Source organism: Rosa chinensis, chromosome 6 (genome assembly GCF_002994745.2).
Source record: "Rosa chinensis cultivar Old Blush chromosome 6, RchiOBHm-V2, whole genome shotgun sequence".
NCBI classification, from domain to species: Eukaryota; Viridiplantae; Streptophyta; class Magnoliopsida; order Rosales; family Rosaceae; genus Rosa; species Rosa chinensis.
The window spans coordinates 21501466-21527794 of record NC_037093.1 but is presented as its reverse complement, the minus strand read 5'-3'; the positions used below and the strand labels follow the sequence as shown (position 1 = coordinate 21527794).

At 39.4% G+C, this 26329-nt stretch overlaps 1 protein-coding gene and 1 long non-coding RNA gene across 2 annotated transcripts; both read left to right on the top strand.

Annotated features, from left to right (window-relative positions):
- Positions 1–1973: 1973 nt before the first annotated feature.
- LOC121050124 lies at positions 1974–4779 on the top strand. The gene is made up of 2 exons (XR_005802040.1): positions 1974–4335; positions 4511–4779. It is a non-coding gene; the product is annotated as an uncharacterized LOC121050124 (long non-coding RNA).
- A 7048-nt stretch (positions 4780–11827) lies between these two features.
- LOC112172705 (disease resistance protein RUN1) lies at positions 11828–16911 on the top strand. Its single transcript, XM_024310163.2, has 6 exons — positions 11828–12402; positions 12846–13953; positions 14148–14426; positions 14547–15511; positions 15604–16153; positions 16488–16911. The coding sequence occupies exons 1-4, from the start codon at positions 11909–11911 to the stop codon at positions 15204–15206; spliced, it is 2541 nt and encodes an 846-aa protein (XP_024165931.1). The 5' UTR covers positions 11828–11908; the 3' UTR covers positions 15207–15511; positions 15604–16153; positions 16488–16911.
- Positions 16912–26329: the final 9418 nt, after the last annotated feature.

Sequence of the window (26329 nt, the reverse complement as noted above, 5' to 3'; positions counted from 1 at the left end):
AGCCTCATGCTCTCTCATATCTTATTACATTTTGTATTGTGCAGCTTGTTTTTTTCAAGCGCATTAAAAAAAAAATCGTGTTATTGCATATTTGCATTCAACATTCTCAAAACGAAGGAGAATAAATTGCTTTTGGAGTATAATATTTCCATGACAACTAATTAAAGATTTCTAAGCCTCATTGCTTCCAAGAAATCAATTTCCAAGAAATTTGGATTAGACCGAAACAATAATGTTTATATGGTCAATTTCGATGCTTACGAACGCTCTTAGTTCGTATATAGCGTGAACTCCCCACGGTTCTGCTTTAAGAATCGAACCCACGTTACACGAAAGGTGGGATGTAGAAGAAGAGATTTTGGAAGTGCCCGAAAAAAATAAAGTTTAATTTAAATTTAAAAGCAGGAACTTTAATTTGAAACTTGTTGTTTTGAAGCTTGAAAGTCTTAATGCACACACGTGTTGATACAGACATGCTAGAGTTGATAAGGGTTGCTAGGCGTGGCCGGTGGCTATTTGTGCTGATTGGAACATGCAGAAATTGGCTAAAAACTGCTTCTGCCGATTTTTTGCACTCGGTTCAGTTGTTGTGGCGGCCGGTTCAATGACTTCTAGACCAGTTCTTGGGGTTCTGCTTCAGGTTCCTGAATCCTGAGGTCGAGACGCTGCTGGTGACCAAATTTAGTGGCAGAAGGAGGTCTGTAAGGTGGCAAACCGGCGAAGGTTTTGATGTGTTCGGTCTGGAACTTCTTGAGGCCAGTTCGGTGGTTTTCCTTCCAATTCTGGTGGTTTTGTCGCCGGTTCTGGGCTCCTGGAATCGGGGGCTATAAGGTAGGTGGCTGAGGCAGTTAGGGTTTCAAGGTTCCGTATTTAGATTTAGGGTTTTGGCTATTTGTTTCAGGGTTAAGGCTCGTGCTGATAATGTGTTTAAGGAAAATAGATAACAAGAGATTGTAGAGAGAATTGTTGTAACTTTTATACATAATAGGAGCCTCTATATATAGAGGATACACGTACATAATCTTTGAGTACAAGGAATCTTATTCTAATTAGAACTTGGAATCTAGAACAAACTTATCCTATTACAACAATGGAAAATAATCATAGTTTGATAAAACACACATAAAAGAGTAAGTATTTTTCTAACGATGTTATGTTTCTCTCCGTGCCACTAGAAACAAACCAATGCAATAAACACCGGCAAAAGCTTGGTAAGTTCATAGATGCAATGTACCTAGCACCTACAGAACAAGAAAAGTTCAGGGTTAAAAATATCTCAGGTCTAAGGTTGTGTTTGCGGGGGCTTTTTTGCTCCCCCACTTATAAGTAGGACACCAAGTGGCGTTTTTTTTGGTAACTCAGATTTCTGCCAGCTTCTAATTTTAAATTTATGATCTTGGGATTAGATTAAGTATATCCCACGCAGTATCTGGTTATAGCATTTGGTCGTTTCTTTCTGTGTTTGTTTGTTGCGGTTTTGACTAATTGACCCCTTGCCTAGACAGACCGAGAAATCACCTTAAAAAATGGGGCAAAGGATGTGGAAAACAGAGAGCTTCAGCTCTAGCCTAGATTACTATTAGGCCTCGTTTGGTTCGCGGAAAGTAAGAATCAAGAAAGGAAAGTTGTTCCTTTCCTGTGTTTGGGATGCAAAAGGAAAGGAAATACTTTCCTGAAGCAAAGGAAAATAGGGGGGAAAATGGTTCATTTCATACTCCAAAGGAATCACTTTCCCCCTTCTTTCCTTGTATTTATTACTCACAACATATTATTTTATTCCATTAATTACATACTTTTTAACAACTTTCCGGATAACTTTCCTTACATTACTAAACATCAGAATAGAAAGTTATTCGGAAAGTTCATTTCCCTTCCCATTGGAAAGACAAATGAACTACTTTCCTTTCCGCGAACCAAACGAGGTCATAGATAATGGGGTTTATAGTATAATACCCTGAATGTCACACATTTGCCCATTGTGTTTGAAAATATCTGAGGACTAAGGCTGTGTTTGTACCACTCAGATTTCAGCCGGCTTCCAAGCGAAGCCATCGCTTTTTCCACCGAAAAGCAGAAGCCTGGAGGCCCCTGCTTTTGGAAGCCGCACGGCCCAACTGTAGCGATTCACTGAATGAATCTTAAACAACCTTCGACGCACAGACAATTGGAGAGCGGAGACGCTTCCATTTTCACCACGCACAGCCTCTCCATTCAATTCGGAGGTAGCCATCTCTCTTTGTCTTCAAATTCAAAATTTGGGGTAAAAATCATAGCATAGGATCAATTGCCGAATCGGAAAAATCGGGGATTTCATTAAGAAAGGCTTTGTTGAAGCCATGGCATGGCGGTAGGGTTTTCAGTTATCTCCGGAATCTCGGAATCTTGGTTTTGTTTTTATCTTTGTATATGTGTACGTTTGATAAGGCATCAGGACCTCATTGAGGTTAAGATTTTAATCTAATTTGACATTCCTGGAATACTCAATATGTTCATATATCTTTGCTGCATGACTGTGTGGATCCATCACTCGTCTTCATATATACAACAATCTTTGATTTGTAAAAGAACTTGCAAAGCCTTTCACCTAAAAAAAATTATTGCTGAACTGAAGCCTTTCAAATTAGGAGCAAAACCAGCTAAAGGTTTTTGCTCACTCTTATGCTGTGGTTGCATTTTATTTCCACTAGTGTATCAAAATTCTGCCTTTGATTAGGTCTGAGATGAAGTTCCGTCCTTGTGTTCGTGTTCAGCTTTGTGTTTTAGACTTAGTTGCGTTCATCTTTAACTAGTTTTACCAATGTGTCTAAAGTTTCAGCGTTCAACTATAGCCTTCTGTGACTATATGATCTGAGATGAGAATAAGAATTTACGAGCATCCCATATATTGAGTCATACTTACTTCATTCCATATAGGAAGCTTCCTGTTCAATACATCAAGCATCTCAATGTTGAAATTATACAAGGATCGATATAAAAGCAATTGGGATAAACTGGAATGTTTTCTGATGTCCTGGTGATGTGTTAGTGTAGGCATGAATTAGGAATATTGGTTTGACAAAAGCATTGGTTCTGTGGTGTTTGTCATGTGTTACTTGCCCGTATCTGATTCCATCTTTATTCCCATTCCTGCACTTTGTATAAAAATATATACCATCCCATTTCAAATACAGTCAGAGTTCAAAGCCTTCTCTCTAAACCATGTCCTTCTCCCAACTCAACACTTTCAGGTGTTGCACCTTTTCCTCATCAGGTTTCTCTCTTTCTCTGTTTGGCTCTGTTTTCTTTGTTCTTTGGTGTTTCTCTCTCAGTTCAAGTCAACATTTATTAGATACCATATTGATTAGAATTCTGAATTGCACTTTGCAAAAGTTTCATGTAGTTTTTCCCCCCTTTTATCAGTATGATAATTAGTTATCAGGTACGTTATGGTGATTTCAGTTTTTATTTTTTAATTTTTTTTTTAGTAACTGTTATCCAGCAAAGAAGCATCGTGTTTGTTTGAGACAATGCAAAACGCCTATGTAAGACCTAATGAACTGATTGAATTCCATTCTGATGACTCACCTTTTCCTCCTGCCAAAGGGGGCTGTGGCTGTGATACCATCTCCTAATATAAAGTCATTTGATTGAATTATGCGATTTTTGACTTTTGAAGCTCTTTTCTTGACTTTCTAATCATAGTTTGTCAGTTTCTATTAGTTATTTTGTTCTATAGTGAAATTTGCATTCTTTTAAGGTACTACTTCTATTGAAGTTTAATGGCACTCTTTCTGTTGCTTGTTAAAAATCCCAATATGAGAATATCAAGTGGTGATCAACCCGAAAAACCTCTCTTCAAACCTTCTGGAAATTTGGCAGTGCTTAGTGTATTTCTTTGTTTAGACTATTTCCTTATCACACATTAATTTGAATTTCTTTATTCAAATGTCTCAGAGATGGTAACTTCAGTTCTTTCATAAAAAAGTATCTGGTGAAAAAGCTGAATCTTCACAGTGAGGCGGGGGTAACATCATCTGCTCTCCCTTTTCAAATTAGTAAAGATGCATGTGTAACCCTTCTGTGTTATGATAGTGACAGTGCAACTAAGTTTAAGATGAGTTATCCACTTAGAGCTGAAAGCTATCTATTTGTGGTCTGAAAGTTATCTATACGGCTAGAGCTCTGCTCTAGTAACATTTCATATTGTTGTCTCTCTGCTGCGTACGAGTAATTTTGATGGATGTAGGTAGGCTTTTAGTATCCATCACAATTGCTTGTATCTATTACTCTATGGTAAAATTAGTATTAGTGCAGATGAGGTTGACATCAAAACTGAAACTGAAAGAGAAGAAAAAGGTATGGTTCCAACTTCCTATATTAACATTAGGTTTCTTGTGTTTTTTGCGCTGTGCTTAATAATGTTCTCTGCAATGGTTTGCAAGCTCATTTTCTTCACTATTGCTTGAAGTAAATGATCTTCTACCATTCCTGTAAGAGTATGATAGATGTTGGATTGCTCTTTGTTATGCAGATTTGTGTTCTTTCCATTTTCTGACCTGAAACTGTTGAGGATGCTAGCTAATGAAGGTGCTGCAGTGTTGTGTTCCTTGCAATCTTTGACTTGAAATTGTTGAGGAAGCTAGCTAATGAAGGTGCTACAATGTTGGGGTTGCCTTGACTAGTTTTTATTTTTTAAGAATTGTGATTGTTAGTTGGTGTAAGAATGATGGATATTATATTTTGAAATTTGTCAATTTATAATATTTGCGAAACATGGTACTAGTATTACTCAAAGTTTGATAAGTGCGCGTAATAATGTGAACATTTAAGTATGTTATGATATTTTTTGTGGTTACTTGATGCAAATTAGAAACTAATTGTTATTAATGTTACTAATATATTTGTATAGGTTATTTTTAAAATTGTCCAATATTAATCATACGATCACCATGATTTATAAAAATTGAAAGTTAACAAAAATTAATTTGGACATAATAAAGATTAAAAATAATAACAAAAACATTTGAACTGTTCAAGTAAATCTAGAATATGTGTCTGACCCAAACTCTAGGTTACTTGACCTAGTGGTAATAGAGTTTAATTAGAAGAATCTAGAGATTCCTATTCAATGTATGATTACATTTCCTTGTATAATTTGGATTCTATGCATTGTAATCCTCTATATAAAGAGACTCATATTATCAATGAGAACACACAGCGATTTCCTCTCAATTTCAGTTTTCCTTAAACACGTTATCAGCACCACCCCTAACCCTGAGATCAAAAACCACAGAAAAATTCCTTGCACCTAGCCTACACTAGCCGCTCCACCACTGTCGAAACTCACCGTCGCTGCCTCCTGCAGCATCACTGCACGCCCGCTGCCCCTGCAACACCGCCACACACCCGTTGCATCCTTCTCCTCCCACTTTCTTCTCTCGTTCTTGTGCATATCAGTCTATTTTCAAGCCCCGAAAAGTCTAGTTCGGAACCTCTGATCAAAATTCTTTCTTCATCAAAGTTATTCACCTCTGTCTCTTCTATATGACCTCCAAATTTCAGCCCTATTGGAGTCGTTTTGAGACCTATACACCAATCGAAGTGGGAGCTGTTCAGAAGCGAATCAGTCTGTTTGCAAGCCCCGAAACGTCTAGTTCGGAACCTTCGATCAAAATTCTTTCTACATCAAAATTGTTTACCTCTGTCTCTTCTATCCGACCTCTAAATTTCAGCCCTATTGGAGTCGTTTTGAGATCTGTACACTAATCGAATTGGGAGCTATTGAGAATCAAATCTGCTCCGAATTTCAACAAGTTTTTAAGATTAAAGTTCCTACTTTCTTGTATTTTAAATTTCTTTCTTTTTCTTAGGGACTTGCAACCTCCCTTTTTCTACACCCCTTTCTTCTTCATAGGGGAGACCAAAAAGCCAAACTGTGCAGGTTCGTGCTAACTCTAAGCTTGGAGTTTGTAGAGTCTTCTGAACTTAGAGTTTGTTGAGATAAAACGATCGACCACAAACATCATTGCTTCGATCTAATCCAACCACTCTTAGAATTGAATTTCTTAGAAGTGATTACGTTCAGAAATTTCTAATTTCTTGGAAACGATTACGCTCAGGAATTTTATATGTTTTCATGGTAGCTTTTTTCTCTCCGAAACTTGTTCTCTTTCAGGATGAGTAACCTGAACAAATTGGACTTTGCTTCATTGGGAACAACTGGGTCTGGATATCACAGGTGGGTTCGTGATGTCGGCCAGCATCTCAAGGCCAATGGAATCCTGGATATGATTCTCGAGCCTAGCCAGGACGTGCTAACTGTTGAGTAAGCTCAAGCTTTGGAAGCAAATAGAGCAGCCTTAGAGGAAAATAAAGCGAAAGCCATCATCCTAATGACTGGTCATATGGATGATTCGCTCACTATGAGTGTATGAATGAAGAAGACCCCAAAAGGCTGTGGGTCTCACTCAAGGAAGATTTGGCAACGTCCGTGACTCATTGCTTCCTGACCTAGAAGTGAGATGGCATAGCCTCCACTTCTGTGATTTCAAGTCAGTTCTTGACTATAACTCGAAAGCACTTCGCACTAAATCCTTAATGGAATTCTGTAAAATGCGATGTTGATTGAGAAGACTCTCTCTACCTTTCCTGTCACTGCATTGATGGTTGCTAAGAACTATTAAATTGATGTTACTGTAGGACGGATCACAAGGTTTCATGAGCTCATTGGAGCTATGAATGTCGCTGAAAATCATGACAACATCCTTGTGAAGAACTATAATTCGAGATCCGTAGAAATAGAGCATATTCTGGAATCCAATTATAGTCGCGCCCCTAAGAGAAGGCGCCAACAGCGAAACCCTAACCTTAGGGATACTTCTGGACATTCTGGTCCATATAATCGCTCTATATGGGAAGGTAACCGCCAAAATAGGAGAACACGAAACCGAAGAGGTCAACGTGGAAAGAGAGAGGGAGGCAACTCCTCTGGCCATGTTGGTGGCGCCACCAACACTAAGAGCCATCTAAATGACGCTTCCAAAGCGCCTCAATCAATGGAGTCTGAGCAAAGAGATGTATGTTCTCGATGTGGAGTATCCGGTCATTGGCACACATTTGTAGAGCTCGTGAAGTAATTATCACCGCCTATAAAGCATATTGTGAAGCAAGAGAAGCTCACTATGTGGAACAAGAAGATTAAGAAGATGATCTAGAGTGAAGGGTTGAAGATTACAAATCTGGTTGGGATCAATAGATTGCCAATTCTGTTTAAGTCTTTATTTTTCTAAGAGATGGAATAGGCAATTGCCATATACTTTGTAGTAAATGCCATTGGTTTAGTTTTTCTTCACATAGGCTTATTCAAAATGAGTGTGATGTCTAGGAAGGTTTTGAGATAAGTGGTACTTAAGCGAGCTTTGCTCCACCGACATCTCTCTACTCACCTAGTCATATTTATTTTTGAGTTACTGAAAGAAGTCAAACGACTACCTTTGTTTTGCATTAGCTAGCATTTGGATTAGATTCTCCTAATGGTTAAGAGACAATGATGTATTCCATTAGCTTGTGAATAAATTTTCGATTTCTTTTCATTATGACTCAATTTTAATTCTGAGCATTTTACTTTGTGACTACGATGGCTGGGTCATCAGTATTAATTCAAGCATATGGGAATAGCCCAAGTTTCCATTACCAAATGACACCTTAATTACTATCACCAAAATCTCTACACTCCTAGGGCAAATCGCACCTATGAATAGTCAATGGATTCCATGCAAAAACTCATGTAGATCTTTTGCAATGCCTCTAACGATTACGAACAATGGCGCATCTTAGAGAAGTTTATGTGTATCTCTAGTGGACTCTATGTCACTATTCGAGCTATTAAATCCAATAAAGTTATGAGAGAGGATCTCTTGGATTTAGACACAGAATGACTTTGTCACGATAGGATAGGTCATCCTAGTCCTGATGATCCATCTACTAAAGACTTCACAAGGACATCTATTCTTTCAAGCAAAACGAATCATGAATCAAAAGTTGATTCTCTAGGACTAAGTGTGACCTCCACTGTCCACCAACAGCCAAGGGCTGGCACAGTCCCTATCCATGACGCCATGGATGGCGTCCATCATGGTGATGGCGCCCTAGGTGATGCTACAATCACCAACTTTGCTTCAAGTAGCGTTTCAGACGGTCAGGCCCAACCACAATCCTCACTCGTTGCTTCTAAAGCCTCTCGCTCGTTTACAAAGCCCATTCCTTAGGAAAATTAGGACTGAGACCGTCCTATGCAAAGGATATGATAATACTCATTCTATTCTTACATAGAATCCATGGGGATTCTGTGGACTGATTCAACCAACTTGTGAATATTTAAATATCTCATGATGATTGGTTGACACACAAACACGCTGGTCATGTATTGTGCCATTGTCTACTTGTAATGCTGCTTATGCTACACTCCTAGCAACTATCATATGACAACGGGCTCACTCCCCAGATCATCCTATTCCGTCAATTGGACTTGACGATGCTAGAGAGTTTTCATCGAAGACTTTCGATGGCTATTGCAATAGGACTGATGTTGGACATCATATTCTCATGTACACACCCAAATGGTCTCGCGGAAATGACTACGATGGTAGTTAGGACATTGGTAACACGCACTAATCTTATCTCCTTATATCGGCTTAGGGTGATGCAATATCGCAAGCAGCTAAGCTAATTCGTCTATGACCTACCACCACTCAATCTACCTCTGCGTTACAGCTAGTGACTGGGTACGAGTATCGTACTTACGCACATTTGAGTGAGCCATTTATGTGCCAATTTTGTCACCACAGCGCACTATGACAGGTCCTTACAGACGAATGGGCAACTACGTTGGATTTGAGACTCCAACAATTGTCCGCCACTTAATGCACTTGCAAGGCAATCTCCTTACCGCTAGATTTGCTGGTTGTCACTTTGATGAGACAATCTTCCCGTCGTTAGGGGGAGATGAGAACATGGATGTTCAGCAGGAACGACAGGAATTGTGGTGGCTTGTTGCTATGTCTCATCTCAATCCCCGTTAAAATGACGAGGTCAAACAAATATGCTACAAACAAGCCTGCAAGGAATGATGTCCCTATGAGAGGACGTAGTGTCACCCTGCACGGAGGTAGGCATGATGCCAACGCCAAAGACAGTGACACTCTAGCGTTATAGGCCATGGCCCCAACTAGGATGCATGTGAAGCCCGTGGATTCGAAGGATACTTTGGCACATTCCAATCCTTTGATCATCAAGACTCAAAATCCGTCTCATGAGAATCTTAGGGTTATCGTTGGGGAACGCCTCAACATCAGAACCTATTCCTGAGAATATAGAGCTCTATGAAAATTACACTAGTGTACATGAGACGTGGGATAGAAACTCCATCATAATTGATGAAGTAGTCACGCATTTCGTTGGGCATGAGTTTGTTGAGTTTGATTATATCGAACCATGCTCCGTTGATGAATGAATGCCAAGATAGAGAAATTTGGGCTAATTGGAAAGATGCGATCCATGTTAAGATGGATTCTCTAACGAAGAGGAAGGTTTTCGAGCTAGTGATGCCAACACCTCCTAACATAAACCTATTGATTAATGGGTCTTTGTTAGAAAGTGTGATGAGAAAAAGATATGGCAATCTCGCCTTATGGCGCAAGGCTTCTCACAAAACTCCCTGAAATCGACTACGATGAGATATATTCTCTCATAATAGAGGTCATTGCACTCCACTACCCTGTCAGTTTGGTAGTTTCCGAATAACTGAACATGTAGCTTACAAATGTGGTCACTTCGTATCTCTATAGGGATCTAGATACGGAATATATATGAAGGTTCATGTTAAACTTCATTTACCCAAGTTAACTGGCTCTAGACCACGAATCATGTTTACAAAGAGGTTGAAACGCTTACTAAGATGACTACTTGATTGGGAAGGGATATGCCCATGCGTTTCCATAACAAGTTTTGGATTCTATCGCGGTTCATATATGTTGGACATGATCTTCATTGGGAGCCCTTAAAGGGTTAAGGGAAACCACTGAACACTAGAAATCCGAGTTTGAGATGAAGGATTTGGGAAAACACGATTATGTCTTGGTTTGGAACTTGAGCATCGTGTTGATAGATGCTTAGGCATTTTGACAAGGTCAAAACTGCAAGCACCCCCAATGATCGTTTGTAGTCTTGATCCTGAAAAGGATCCTCTTCATCTGAAGGATGATGACGAAGATGTGCTACAGGCAGAAGTGCCTCACTTGAGTACAATAGGCACATTATTGTACTTAGCTGAATGCACAATACTAGACATCTCATTTGCAGTAAACTTGTTAGCTAAGGTATAACTTTGTGCCAACGCGATGCCATTGGATTGGTGTAAAAGATATCTTTCGGTACTTGAGATGTACGATTGATATGGGCTCGTTTTATCCCTACAAAGAGATGATAGATTCAAACCCATCACACACCAGGAACGCATCCAACACTGGCCTGCGTCCACTATCCCCATCTCAAAACTACATGTATTTTGGAAGATTTTGTGATGTTGGGTATCTCTCTGACCCACACAAAGGTCATTCCTAAACTGGTTAAGTGTTCATCATGGGTAAAGATCGTGATATCTTGGAAGTCTACAGAACAGACACTAGTCGCTATATCTTTGAACAATGCAGAGATCATTGCTCTTCACGAAGTGGTTGGTGAATGTATATGGATTGGATCCATAATTACGCATGTTCGAAAAATTATGGTTTGAAGTCTCCCACATATGAGCCTACCAGCATATAGGGTAATGCTGCTTGTTTTGAACAAATGAAGCAGGGCTACATCAAAAGCGACAACACCAAGGATAATCAGCAATAACAAACTCTCCTCAAGATCAAAGTGAACTAGGTTCAATCTGAGGACAGTCTGGCAGGCTTGCTCACTAAGTCATTGCCTAAATTCCATTTTCGAGGAATATGTTGGTTACATCGTTTGCGGAAGTTATCCGAACTCCCATGACCGTAGTCATCAGGGGGAGATGCAGACATCAGTGGGAGATGTCTACATGTATGATCTCGAAACGTGAAGGGTGTGTTGTGCTCTTTTTCCCTTTCGACTGATGTTATTTTTGTCCCACAGGGTTTTTGTTACTCGGCAATATGTTTAACGAGGCAATGAGAGAAGCACCACGTTTGGGCGACACAAGGGGGAGTGTTCAAGTAAATCCAGAATATGTGTCTGACCAAAACTCTAGGTTACTTGACCTAGTGATAATAAGGTTTAATTAGAAGAATCTAGAGATTCCTATTCAATGTATGATTACCTTTCCTTATATGATTCGAATTCTATGCATTGTAATCCTCTATATAAAAAGACCCTTATTATCAATGAGAACACACAACGATTTTCTCTCAATTTCAGTTTTCCTTAAACATGAACAACATTGTATTACCAAACAATCAGGGCAAATAATCTCTCATGTCCAATTTAGTCATTCCACAAATAAAAAGTACAAGCTAGTTTAAGTTTGCCACTGCTTTTACTACTGACAACACTTATAAAAAAAAATCATTTTACCAACTACCTAGTTGCTTTGCTTTTCAGCTACTTATTTTTTAAAATAAGTAGAAACCAGTTTTTTAAAAAAACACAACCATATCAAACATAACCCAACTCTTACAGCACCCCCCAGCTGAGATTTGTATAAAGTTGAATTAACTAAACTGATTTAAATAAAGAGATCGTTGTCAGATTATAACAAAACAAAGAGTAAAGGACAAGAAAATGGGGCCAAATAAGATAACGACACCTATGAAGACTTGACGTTGCACCAAAAGTTCCTCAAGAGTCCAAGCACCATTTCCAATTCCCAAACTCTTTCTGGCTCCCTACATGGTTTCTGTGGACAATGAAAAGAGCTTCCTCTTCTCCTATTTTCAACCCAAATTCATGGACATATGATGTGTTTTTGAGTTTTCGAGGTGAGGACACACGGTGTGGCTTTACAGGCCATTTGCTGAATTCTTTGGTCCACAAGGGAATCAACACCTTCATAGATGATGATGGTCTAACAAGAGGAGAAGAAATATCGTCGTCACTTCTCAAAGTAATTGAAGAGTCAAGGATTTCGATCATCATATTCTCCGAAAACTATGCATCCTCAAAATGGTGCCTGGACGAACTGGTTCAGATTTTTCACTGCCATGAATCGAAGCAACAAATGGTTAGACCAGTTTTTTACAAGGTTGATCCCTCGGATATACGACACCACAAAGGTAGTTTCGGTGAAGCACTGGCTAAGCATGAAAGGAGGTTAAGGGAGAACGTGGAGAAGGTGAAGTTATGGAGGACAACACTTACAAAAGCGGCTAATTTGTCTGGTGACCATTTCAAGGAGGGGGAGTAAGTATATTTCCGACTCTACTCTATATACTTCTATTTTGTATCTTTATCTTATGAGGTCTATCTTCTTGCTTGGTGCCTTTTCTTTCCAAAAACAAGAGAGAGAAAGAAAAAAGCTCATCCTGTACAAAAGCTTGAAGAATTCTCCAAGTAAATGGTAAAATTACATGATACCTATAAGCTAATCAAATAATATAGGTTATATGAACTTTCAAGCTTGAGAAATATTGTATTACAGGTTACTTACAACAGTAAAAACACTTAATTATGAAAGTTACAATGCAAAAAGCACTTATTATGAAAGGGGTTTCAGATGTTACCACCTAAATGCTGGTTACATTTTGCCTACATCAATTTTCCCTTGTCATCTCAATGCTTTTGTTTTTGTTCTTCAAGCAAGTTTTGATCTCCGACTGTAGTTAAATGTTCTATTAAACTGACAGGTACGAGTATAAATTTATCAACAACCTTGTTGACGAGATCTCAGTCCAGCTGCTAAACCAAACATATTTGAATGTGGCCAAGTATCCGGTTGGAATTGAGTCTCGTGTACAAGATATTTATCAGCTGTTAAGTATTGGCACAACTGGCCGTTGTGTAGCAGGGATATGGGGAGCTGCTGGAATTGGAAAAACAACAATTGCGAAAGCTGTTTATAATTCAATTGGCCATAGGTTTCAAGGTAGATGTTTCTTGGAAAATGTTGGAGAGAAGTCACTGTCAAATGAAGGCCTACTCCATCTACAAGAGACTCTACTTTCTGAGACTCTAGGAGGCACAAACCTGAAGGTCGGCACTGTTCATAAAGGGATGAATGTTATAAAGCAAAGGTTGAGCCATAAGAAGGTTCTCTTGATTCTTGATGATGTGAATGAATTGGATTGGTTGAGCAACTTAGCTGGAGCTACAGGTTTGTTTGGTGATGGCAGTAGAGTCATCATAACCACAAAAGATAAGGGGTTGCTAACTCGTAATGGAATTAAGTTGATATATGAAGTCAAGACATTAGATTGCTACCAAGCTCTTGAACTCTTCAGTTGGTATGCCTTTGATACTAATGAACCTCCCGTAGAATATGTTGCACTCGCAAGACGTGCAATAGACTATGTTCAACGCCTTCCACTGGCTCTGAAAGTTTTTGGTACTTACTTGGGTACTCTAGAAACCATAGACCGTTGGCAAACTATATTAGATAGTTACAAAAGTGCTCCTTATAAAGAGATTCAAAAACCATTCAGAATATGTTATGATGCGTTGGAAGAAGAGGAGAAGCAAGTTTTTCTTGATATTGCATGTTTCTTCAACGGTAAGGAAAAGGACATTCTGAAAGAACTACTAAAAGATGATGAGCTCGATTTTCCTGAAGATTATATTGAAGTATTAATACAAAAGGCTTTCATTAGTCTTGATTATGATAATAGGATTTGGATGCATAATTTGCTCGAACAGATGGGTAAACATATAGCTCGGCAAGAACCACTCACAGAGCCTGGAGAACGTAGCAGACTATGGTTTCATAAGGATGTGTATCGCGTTCTTACAGAAAATACAGTGAGTACCTAGAATATATATTTCTGTATGCAATTCAACAAGGAAAAGGTTATGAGACATATAACTTTCTTATTAAAATACTGTAAATTAAAAAAAAGGATACTTTTTTCAAAAACAGTTACATTAGTTCAAGTTACTCATTTGATATAAGATTTATTTTATTAAAGTAATTAAACTTACTTTTTTCTTTCCAGGGAACAAGTAAAATCAAAGGCATCTTGGTGAAGTTTCCTAAACCAGTTGATATACTCTTGAGCGCTAAAAGCTTCTCAGGGATGAGTAATCTTAAATATTTTATAAACTGTAATGCATCCCTTTCTGGATATTGTGGTTATCTCCCCTATAGCTTAAAGTTGATAGACTGGGGTTGGTGTCAGTTGAAATCTTTTCCATCCAACTTTCATCCAAAGGAACTTATTGTGCTCCATATGCCTCACAGTCACATCACACAACTGGGGAAAGGACTAATGAAGGTACTTTAAATTATTTTCATCCGTTATTATTTGTTTTGTGCAGTACGTTCACGTTTGTAAATTCCCTCAATGCCTGTCATTTGATCCTTCTTTTCTTCTTCTTTTTTTTTTTTTTCACAGTGTCTGACAAAGGTGACATCTCTAAACTTTGAAGGCTGTAAATTCCTAAAAAGTATCTCCGACTTCTCTGGGCTGTCAAACATGAAGTCCTTGAATCTACGCTACTGTACAAGCCTTCTGGAAATTGATCCTTCTGTTGGATTTCTTGAAAATCTAGTGACGTTGGATCTTGAGGGATGTACTAACCTTGAGATGTTTCCAAATAGAGTTGGCTGGAAAAGTCTGGAAAGTATCTCTCTTAAATATTGCAAAAAGCTGAAGAAATTCCCTGAAATTGTGGAGAAGATGGAATCCTTGAGATCTATATATATGGAAGCCAGTGGAATAGAAGAATTGCCTTCATCGATTGGATTTCTCTCTGGACTACACATTTTATTTGCAAATAGATGTGAAGCCCTTAAAAATCTGCCATGCAGTATTTATGAGTTCCAACATCTGTCGTTTCTTGGTCTTAATCATTGCCCAAAACTTGTTACACTTCCTAATAAGTCAAACTCTGAAGTTTCAGTGAGTAATGTAGGATCACTTCCCTTGGCGCTTCAAACTAACTCAAACACTTCACATAGCCCAGCCCTTCCAAAGCTAGGGGCTTATGCTTCGCAGGATGCAACTTATCCAGCTTTGATTTCCTTGATAATCTTGAGTGCTTCTCCACATTAGATATTCTCATTTTATCAGGAAGTAGTTTTGTCACTCTTCCTATGTGCATTAGCAAATTTGTTAACTTGGCAATACTTGAGTTATGTCGTTGCAAGAATCTTCGAGTAATTTTAGAACTTCCACTAAATATAAAATGTATATCAGTTGTTGATTGCATATCACTGGAAGTATTTTCCCTATTGTCGAAGATATTGGAACATAAGGACATATATCATATTCGTAAGATGGACTTGTCCAATTGCTCCAGATTATGTGACAATCTGGGCTTGGACGTGGGAAAGATGGCAAATCTGTTGGTGAATCAGGTCTCTCTTTCTCTTTTTCTCACTTTCTCAAATTATTTCTCTATATACATCTATTTACATATAGTTTAGACATTTCTAATACTATGTTTCAGGTAGGAAACTCTTGGTTTGAAACTCTATTTCCAGGAAATGAAGTTCCGAAGTGGTTCAACTGTCGTAAGGATGTATGTGTGCCTGTTGGTGGTAGTGAAACGGATCAGGTGTTGTGTGAACTAGTAGTTGAAATCCCTCACAGTTTGAAATGGGAGGACACAGGAATGGTTTTATGTGTTGTTTCTGAAAGTACAGAAGAATTTGTTGGTGATTGTTGTTTTCTCAGAGACAAATTTACAATCAATGGACATTCCCTGGGTCTTTCCTCTCTTGATGTTTGCTATGCATCAAGAGAGGCAGAGTCACCTCATGTGTGGCTAAAGTATACATCATTACCTGGTTTCTTGAGGCCGAAGCTGGATAGACAGAGTCCATCGATGCCTTATATGTGTCAAATTATTCTCCGCCGCATGGGAACAGGGTTGCGCATTAAAAGCTGCGGTGTCCACCTGGCTTATGTATCACATGGTGGTGATGGTGATAAACTGGAAAATGAAGATGATGAAGAGTTCTACAGCTGCCATTCTGCTGATGCAACTGATGATGCAGGTAAGGAAAGTTAATGTGCAGAGCATTTAAAATGTCTAACCAATTGTTTTGGTTCTGTTTTCTGAAGAAAAGAAGCTTCAATGGTTGTTAAAAAGTTCCCTTTGCTATACTATACAAGTCTTATATGGGCAAAATATATTGCAGGCAATAGGATATGTCAATTTTGCATAATCATATATAGTCAACCTACTTCATTTGATAAATGTATTATAGTATTCTATCTAGTGTGCTAATTTCACATTCATTTCATCATTTGTGAAAAAAAGCAAAAGAACAAATCATTCATTTACACAATGAATTACAATCTTTAATGCCGGGATTGATGGTTTGTCAGATGCAGAGGAAGTTAATTCGGATTGCTTCCATGATCAAAGAACATCTGACAATGATGCAGCAAAGAAACTTATTGGTGACACAAGGTTGGGACTGAGGAATCCTAAAAAAAGAACTTGGGCTGATTACATTGATGGAAAATTTTCTGGATCAGCAGCTCCCTCTGATACTGTACCAAAGAAGTGAATTCAATCTGTTCGTAATAGGTAGCCTGTCCGTTTTTGTCTAATGCTCGATCTGTGTTTAGGTTTCTTTTAAGTTTGTTGATGGAGGATTTTACTTTTGTCACAGTGCATGAATTTGAGCTAGAGTTATATATTGGGGTTGTCTTTGAGTATTTGGGTGTCCTCAGAAGGAATTATAATGGAATTTATCTCATTATATAACTTTATTGCTATATAGTATATAGAAGCAGCTTTTTGATGTATCAAGTTTCTCTGTACAAGATGATGAAGAGATTGTTATGGAGAAATTAGGCTACTGTTTTTGTTCTGACAAATCTTAGAATTACTTCCCAAGTGTTTTGTCGAATATTTTGCCACCAATTATACTGAACTTTAGCCATAAATGTTTCTGGTAGATTTGAATTTGATCAATTTTGGCTTGTTCATGGAAATCTTGTGGGCCTTTCATGCCTAAAAATATTGGCTTCTATGATATTGGTCAAGTTCGTCTTAGGGATGAAATGCAGGAAAAGCAACCATAATGTTCAGCCTTAATTGTAAGTTCATGGATGGAAGGGCAGTTTCATGTGAATGATGTTTTAGCTAGTTCTGTTACTCATACCAGAAAATTATTGAGAGTTTCTATTGGGACCTCCAAATCTGCTCACTTGACCTCACTCTATTATGAGTTATTGAAAGACATATATAACCTACTATAAAATGACTATTAAGGACAATAATTATATCAAAAAAAAATTATATTTATTTTATGTAGACTTTCCAATTCAATAATATTGGATTGTATTCCTTATTATTTAAGTCTATTTTTATTTTCCAATTTCACAACATACTCATTAAAATATTCATATATATTTAATAAGAATTAAAAATATGATTAAGATCATGTGACATAAAAATGTATAATATATATATGTTGAACGCATATTGGTGAGCGAAAAAAAATAAATCCTCTTATGATTTATGACCTAAATCTAAGTCAATCCACTATATTAGTAAAAAAATAATAATAATAAATAAAATAAAATAAAAATAATCATGTGGTACAAAAAATACAGAAAAAAAAAAACATTAAAAAACGAATGATTTTTTTTTTAAGAATAAATTTTTTTTTTCACAAAGCTAAAATAGAAAAAAAATTAAAAAAATAATTGTTCATGGAATTTTCTTATTAATTAGACATTAATTTTTAAAAATCAAGTTTGATTAAGAAATGTATATTTAGTTAAGAATTATAGGGTGATTAAATCATTGAAATGACTAAATTTTTTATTTTATAGATAATAATTTGTTTGTCAATTATATGAGTGAGGTTATTTGAGGAAGTTTAGTGAGTAAATTTAGTATTTGAAAATTTGATAAGAGGTGTAAAAAGCATAGAGGTTAAGTGAGTAAATTTGGAGGTTCTAATAGAAAAACTCAAAATTATTAGCTGGTATTGTTCACAATGGAGAAGATATATTGGGTTTTACTTTGATAAACATCCTTGCTCGAGTTCAAATACCCTAAATCTTTGCTTATTGATCAGATGAGGTTCCGGCCTTGAGGAAATTAATTCATTGTGTTTAAGAATAATAGAATTGAGAGAGATTGAAAAGAGAATTGTATTTCATTATTGAGAATAGGAGCCCTATATATAGGGATTACAAAGTACATGTTCTAATGTTACAAGGAAACTTAATCCAAGTAGAACTAGGAACTCTAGAACCTTATCTCCTATTACCACTCCTAGTTTGATTAGGCACACACAAAACTGATTTTCCTTCAACACTCCCCCTTGTGCCGCTCAAACTTGGTGATGACGCTTCATCCGTTGCCTCGTTAAAAACCTTGCTCGAGTGAAAAATCTTGTGGGACAAAAACTACTTCGAGGAGGAGAAAAAGAGTGCAACACGTCCTTCATTCTTCGAGATCGAACATATAGACATCATAACTCCCCCTGATGTCGATATCTCCCCCTGATTGCTACAATCGTGGGAGTTTAGATAACTTTCTCAATCCGATGCTCTTCACATGTTTCTCGAAGGTGGATTTGGGTAACGATTTAGTGAATAAGTCCGCTACATTATCCTCTGATCTGATTTGATTCACTTCAATCTTTAGAAGTGATTGTTGTTGCTGATTATAAAAGAACTTAGGCGATATATGCTTGGTGTTGTCGCCCTTGATGAAACCTAACTTCATTTGCTCAATACAAGCTGCATTATCCTCATAAATGCATGTAGGTTCATCCGTGGTAAACTTCAAACCACAACTTCCTCTAATATGTCTAATTATAGATCTTAGCCATATGCATTCACACATGGCTTCATGTAGAGTAATAATCTCTGCGTGATTTTTTGGAAGTAGCAACAAGGGTCTGTTTTGTAGACCTCCAAGATATCGCAGTGCTTCCCATGCTAAAGACATAACCTGTTTGGGAGCGACCTTTGTGAGGGTCAGAGAGGTACCCTGCATCAGCAAAACCCATCAAAACATCGTTGTCATTTTGATGGAGGGGAGTAGGGTTAGACCGGCCACCCTTGGTGGTGGCGGCAATGTTGCCGGCCATGGCGTTTTGGACGATGGCTCTTGAGCCAATTTGGTCCGATCTCATCCTTCCGTCATTCCTTTTCTCTTTGTAGGGATAGAATAGGCCCATATCAATCGTACCTCTTAGCTAGGTATCGAAAAATTGTCTTTACACCAATCTAATGGCGGCGTGTTGGCGCCGAGCTATGTCGAGCTAACAAGTTCACTGCGAATGAGATGTCTGGTCTTGTGCATTGAGCTAAGTACAATAATGCGCTTATTGCACTTAAGTAGGGCACTTCGGCCATTAATGATTCTTCGTCCTCATCCTTTTGACGAAATGGATCTTTTCCATGCTCAAGACTACGGCCAATCATGGGAGTACTCATGGCTTTGCTTTATCTTCATTAAAGCGCCTTAGAATTTTCTGAGTATATGCAGACTGATGGATCAAAATTCCATCATTACGGTGCTCAAGTTCTAAACCGAGACAAAACTGTGTTTTCCAAAGATCTTTCATCTCAAATTCGGATTTCAAATATTTAGCAGTTTCCTCTAACTCATCTAGAGTTCCAATTAGGTTCATGTCATCAACATAAACTGCTACGATTGCAAATCCGGAACTTGTTCTTTTAATGAACACGCATGGGCATATTTCATTATTAATATATCCCTTCCCAATCAAGTAGTCACTTAGACGGTTATACCACATCCGTCCAGATTGTTTTAATCCATATAGTGAGTGTTTTAATCTTATTGAAAACGCGCTCCGTGGTTTAGAGCCACTTGACTTGGGTAATTGAAGTCCATCTGGGACCTTCATATATATCTCTGAATCTAGATCCCCATAAAGATATGTTGTAACCACATTCATAAGTTGCATGTCCAATTTTTTGGAAACTACCAAACTAACAAGGTAGTGGAACGTTATAACGTCCATTACGGGAGAATACGTCTCCTCGTAGTCGATTCCAGGGCGTTGTGAGAAACCTTGCGCCACGAGGTGGGCTTTATATCTAATCACCTCATTTTTCTCATTATGCTTTCTAACAAAGACCCATTTATGGCCAACAGGCTTTACATATGGGGGTGTCTGCATTATAGGCCCAAATACATGTCTCTTTGCTAGTGAATCCAATTCAGCCTGGATCGCATCTTTCCATTTAGGCCAATCCGCTCTTCATTGACATTTTTCGACAGAGCGAGGTTAGATATCATCATATTCTATAATTCTTTTTGCAACATGATATGCAAATGGATCATCAATAGCCATAGAATTTCTATCCATCATCTCATGTACACTAGTGTAATTGACGGAGATCTCTCTACTCTCTGGAATTGGTTCTGACATTGGAGCATCCCCCAATGATGTCTCTTGGACATAACCATGCATAATCCGGAATATTCTCATGAAATAGATTATTTATAGCAATGATTAATGGATTATTTTGTGCCAAACTCACTTTATTTCTTGGGCGAGAATCCATCGACGCTATAGGCCTCTCGCGCTTCCTGGCAAGAGCCGTGGACCTAGCCGCAACGTCACCATCACTGTGAGAGGGGACGTTGGCGCCATGCTCAGTTGCCTTTGAGATGACGTCATGTCCTCTAATTTTAGGGACATCAATCCTTGCAGGCACGTTTGCAGCAGGTATATGTGATCTCGTCACTTTAGCGATATTAGAAAACGCATCAGGCATCAATTCTACTACGTTATGAAGATCGAGGATTCTCCGCACTTCAATTTCGAAACTGTGCGGTTCGGGGATCAAGATAAGACAGAGTGGGGACAGACCACGACAATTCCTGTCATTCCTGTTGAACATTTATGTTCTTATCTCCCCCTAACAACCGGAAGACTGTCTCATCAAAGTGACAATCCGCAAATCTAGCGGTAAAGAGATTGCCTGTCAAGGGTTCTAAGTAGCGGACAATTGTTGGAGAATCATATCCAACATTAATGCCTAATCATCATTGAGGACCCATTTTGGTGCGCTGTGGCGGCGCAATTGGCACGTAAACTGCACACCCAAATATGCGTAAGTGTGAGACATCAGGCTCATACCCAGTCACCATCTGGGACGTAGAAAAGGGTTGAGTGGCACTGGGCCTCAGACGAATAAGCACAACTGCATGCAATATTGCATAGCCCCAAGCATAAAAAGGGAGATTGGTGCGCATTACCAATGATCTTGCAACCATTTGTAGTCGTTTAATGGCGGCTTCTACAAGACCATTTTGGGTGTGAACATGAGGAACATGATGTTCAACTTCAATCCCAATGGACATGCAATAATCATCAAAAGTTTTTGATGTAAACTCCCCAGCATTGTCTAATCTTATAGACTTAATAGAATGATCAGGGTGGTGAGCCCTTAACTTAATAATTTGGGCTAGCTTTATCAAATGCAGCGTTTCTTGCGGACAATAGCATGACATGTGACCAGCGTGTCGATGCATCAATCAACACCATAAAATATCAAAATGGTCCTCATGGTGGTTGAATAGGTCCACAAATATCACCTTGAATTCTCTGCAAGAATGATATATTTTCTTTAGTGTCTTTTGCATAGGACGGTCTCGATCCTAGTTTTGCTAAAGAGCAGGCTTTGCAGAACGAATGATGGGCTTGAGAAACAACCAATGAGGATTTTGGTTGAGCCAAGAAGTCACAATTGACTTCAGAAGTAGAAAGAGGAGTCAAACAATGGTCCCTGGCATCAAAGCCAGGTTGTTGCTGTAGGGGGTAGACGGCGCCGGCCCTAAGTGGCCGGTCTTGCACAGTCTTGGCTCCGTGAGGCGCAGGTGCATCTCCTCGAACCAATTTTTAGTTTTTACTTCTCTTTGTTCTGAAGAATGGATGTCCATGTGAAGTCTTTAATATACGGATCATCATATCAGAACCTGGGTGTCCCAAATGGTCATGCCAAAGCGTATATGTGTCGGAATCCCATAAATCATCTCTCAAAACATGATTGGATTCAATTATTCGAATAGTGGTTGCATACAACCCACTAGAACGACACATAAGTTTCTCCACGACTCTTTTATGTCCATAGTCATTAGAGGTGATGCAAAGGAACTCTTGTCCATTCTCACAACGTGTTTCTACATGAAAACCATTGGCTCTTATATCTTTGAAGCTCAAAAGGGTTCTTTCGGCCCTAGGAGCGTAGAGAGCTTCACTGACATTAATGATTGTGCCATGTGGCAACAAGATTTTAGCTGATCCTCGACCATGAATCAATTTAGATGACCCTGCCATCGTAGTCACTGAAGATCTAGTAGGCGTCATCTCAAGAAATAACTGCCTATTTCGAAGTATGGTGTGCGTAGTAGCACTATCCACGAGGCATTCTAGCTCTCCGGGAAACATACTTGAATGAATAAAGTTCGAATTAAAATCGACACTTTATTTCAATGAAAGCCAATGATTACATCAAAGTTTCTAAATTTAATCCAAAATGGATAATCAAGCTTAGACAAGTAGTAGTTACTCAATCCGTTTGGTAACCCCAATTTGGATGTGACTAGGTAAGGTAAGGAGAGATTTTGGTGGAGCGTTGCTCACTTTTAAAACCGTTCTCTCAGTTCAAACCTTTCCTAGACATCACAATTACTCTTCAGTACGCCAAGTGAGAGAGTTATAACCACTGACTTGGTTGATAGTTTCCAAATTTTTGGATTTGGATTGAAACTAATGACGTTTATATGGTCAAATTTTTATGCTTACAAACGCTCTTAGTCCGTCGGCTACGAACGCTCTTAGTTCATAAAAATCGATGCTCACTAATGCTCTTAGTCCGAAAATTACGAACGCTCTTAGTTCGTATGTAGCATGAATCCCCACAATTCTGCTTTTAGCAAATCGAACCCACGTTATAGAAAGGTGGGATGTAGAAGAAGGGATTTTGTAAGTCCCCGAAGAAAAGTAAATTTAAATTTCAAAAACGAGAACAACTTGTGAAAGCTTACTCATGAATTTCGGAACTTGAAATTCTCAATACAAGCGCGTGTTGATACAGGCGTGTAGGATTGCAGGCGTGCTATCGATCCTGGGTCGGGGATTGCAAACTATCTTTCAATCCCTGCTGTGTAGCCGATACAGGTCTGGCCGAGGTAAGCCGAGGAGCTGGCCGACGGATGAGTGCGCAGGGGAGCGTAGGCACTGCAGGGGCAGGCACACAAATGAGGCTAGCATGGGCTAGGATCTGCTGCAGTGATGCTTGAAGGTGGCAGCATCGGTTTTCAAGGATTTTTTGTTGAAATTTGGAGAAGATTTGCCTCTGAACATCTTTCACTTCGATTGATGTATAGGTCTCAAAACAACTCCGATAAGGATGAGATTCGGAGGTCAACTAGAAGAGACATAGACGAACAACTTTTATGAAGGAATGATTTTTATTTGAGTTCTCGATCAAGATATTTTGAGGCTTGCAAGCAGGCTGATCTGCACAGGAATGAGCGTCCTGCTGTGCTGTAGGGCAGCAGGCGTGCAGTGATGCTGCATGGGCAGTAGGCAGCACACGGGTGCGTAAGGGCTACAGGGAAAGCATACAGTGCAGGGGCGCACCAGTGGGCAGCAGCGGCTAGTCTAGAATGGGCTAGGTGCAACGGTGAAAAGGTGCAGTGCAGGGGCGCACCGGTCGCCAACTCCCCTCTCGCACCATTGGTACTGCTCTCAATCATCATCGCCCCTTGGGCATACTGCTAGTAGGGGTCGATTTCATTGGCAAATTCCCCACCGTACCAGGACAGTTCAAATTCGCCATTGTAGCCATGGATTACAACACTAAGTGGGTCGAGGCCGAGGCTCTAGCCACGATCACTGTCACCAAAGTCATCAACTTCCTATGGAAGAACATTTATTGCCTATTCAAAATCCTTGAAACAATCATCACCGACAACGGGGCACAGTTTGATAACGATACACTCAGGGAGTTCGTCGGCCAATACGGCACAAGGATTCGATACGCCTCCCCTACACACCCACAGACAAATGGCCAGGTCGAAGCAGTAAACAATATCATCAAGCAGAACTTGAACAAGAGACTAGATGACGCCAATGACTTATGGGCAGAGAAATTACCCGATGTCCTGTGGGCGATCAGAATAACCCCTAAGGAATCTAATGGCGAGTACCCCTTCTGCATGTCGTTCAACACCGAGGCAGTAATCCTGGTCGAACAGGAAGTGCAAAGCGATATAGTGGCATGCTTCGATGCACTCACCAACTCGGAAGGATTGAACCTCGACTCTGACCTCTTGGAAGAGCGCCGCGAGCGAGTCCACCTCCGTAATATCCACAACAAGCAGCGTATTGCTCGATACTATAATGCAAGGGTCATGCCTCGCCTCCTCTCTGTCGGGGATTGGGTGATGAAGGAAACGATGCCAACTCCAACAGGGTTGAAAGCCACATGGGATGGGCCATACGAGATTACCGAGGCCGTCAGACCCGCTACCTTCTACCTGAGAGGTGTTGACGGTATTACTCTCCTGCATCCACAGAATGCCCAACACCTCCACTCCTATCCCAAGTAGAGCGCGACACCCAGACTTTCCAATCTCCACCTCGCTATCTCCCCTCTCCATGACAATGTGAACACCACAACTTTCATTTTAATTCAATGTATTTTGCAGCTACCTTCGTGCGGTAATGAATGAGATGCCATTGGCAACGAATGAAATGCTCCTACATTTCTCATACTTTACTTATCAATCGCACTAAAAGAATGTTAACGATCATCGTCATTCGACCCTTAAACGGTTATGTATTCCCATATCACTATCACCATGGGCCCTACGCCGGCCACCACAACGATCAAATGCAACAGGCATGGGCACGCTGTATAGCAATCCCAACTTATTGCCTACGTGTTATCTCTAATGCACATGTGATATCGCTTACAACCAGTTCTGCTGATACAGCACGACACTGTCCCTCGCAAACCCTTGTGCTGCCAATTGCGATCAAATGAATGAATGTTCAACGAATGAATGTCTTTCATCAATAATCGATACATCGCCTATTGAGAGAAAATTGCACACAGTGAGCGAAAATGTCACCCAACATAATTTCACTCGTATTCATTTAGTGAACAGAGTTTTAATTATTTCGGGTTAAACCCATTCAAGACAGAATGTGTCTCTTAATTACAATCCCTTATTACAGGGAAACACCCTTTGATTCCATTTATGAAGAAACCAACTGTGGATCTATGTTTGTTTGTTTGTTTTTGCGGCTGCACCCGAATATTTGCATGGGTTGCCTACATACCCTTGGAGAGGGATCAAACCACTCGTAGTTCAAGAGTTCCAATGGGTGAATGAGGCATTGGAAGGTATTGCTTTTTAGAATAGGAATAGTGTTTGGACGAATTTGGTGTAAGTGAACCAGAGATTCGATTTGTTTGGAAAGACTGTGACGTTTCCTGGTGTTTGGCGGAATTTGACTTGATGAGGTCAGGGGTTCCAATTGGATGAACCAGGGAGTCATGGATTTTATTTGGAAAGGCTGTGACGTTTCCTGGTGTTTGGCAGAATTTGACTGATGAGGTCAGGGATTCAGATTGGATGAACCAGGGAGTCAGAGATTTTGTTTGGACTAGCGGTTGCATCTAGTGGGTCGCTACATTGCCAACATACCCTGTAAAGGGATCAAACCATTATAGTTCAGAGAATTTGTATTTCTAGTGTTGGGAGAATTTGACTGGAGTCAGTGATTCAATTTAGGACTGGCTTAATTTGACTGGTGGAGTCAGGGATTCTGTTTGGATTTGTGGTTGCATCTAGTGGGTTGCTAGATTGCCTACATACCCTTGAAAAGGGATCAAACCGTTGTAGTTCATAGAATTTGTATTTATGGCATTGTACGAACTTTTGTGTTTGACTGATGTATGTATTTTTCTGAATTTGTCAAATGTATTTCTTTTGGACATCCAATTTGGCAGAGTGTCCGCTGATCTGATCCGAGGACCCAATGTACTGAAGTTTGCAGTCGGCCTTGAAATTTGGAATGGGCTTTGGATGGCAAATTAATTGGGCCCGAGCTTCTGAGGTGAATTGATTTAGACAACCGTTGTGTTAAGCTTCTGAGGTTGGGCTTTGTGACTTGAGATGGGCTTCGCACTGCCAGGAAGTTCAAATA

Coding starts and splice junctions, on each gene's coding strand:
- LOC112172705 (XM_024310163.2), top strand. CDS start 11,909: ATGAAAAGAGCTTCCTCTTCTCCTATTTTCAACCCAAATTCATGGACA. Junction 12,403..12,845: donor GACCATTTCAAGGAGGGGGA/GTAAGTATATTT, acceptor TTAAACTGACAG/GTACGAGTATAAATTTATCA. Junction 13,954..14,147: donor GCGTTCTTACAGAAAATACA/GTGAGTACCTAG, acceptor TTTTCTTTCCAG/GGAACAAGTAAAATCAAAGG.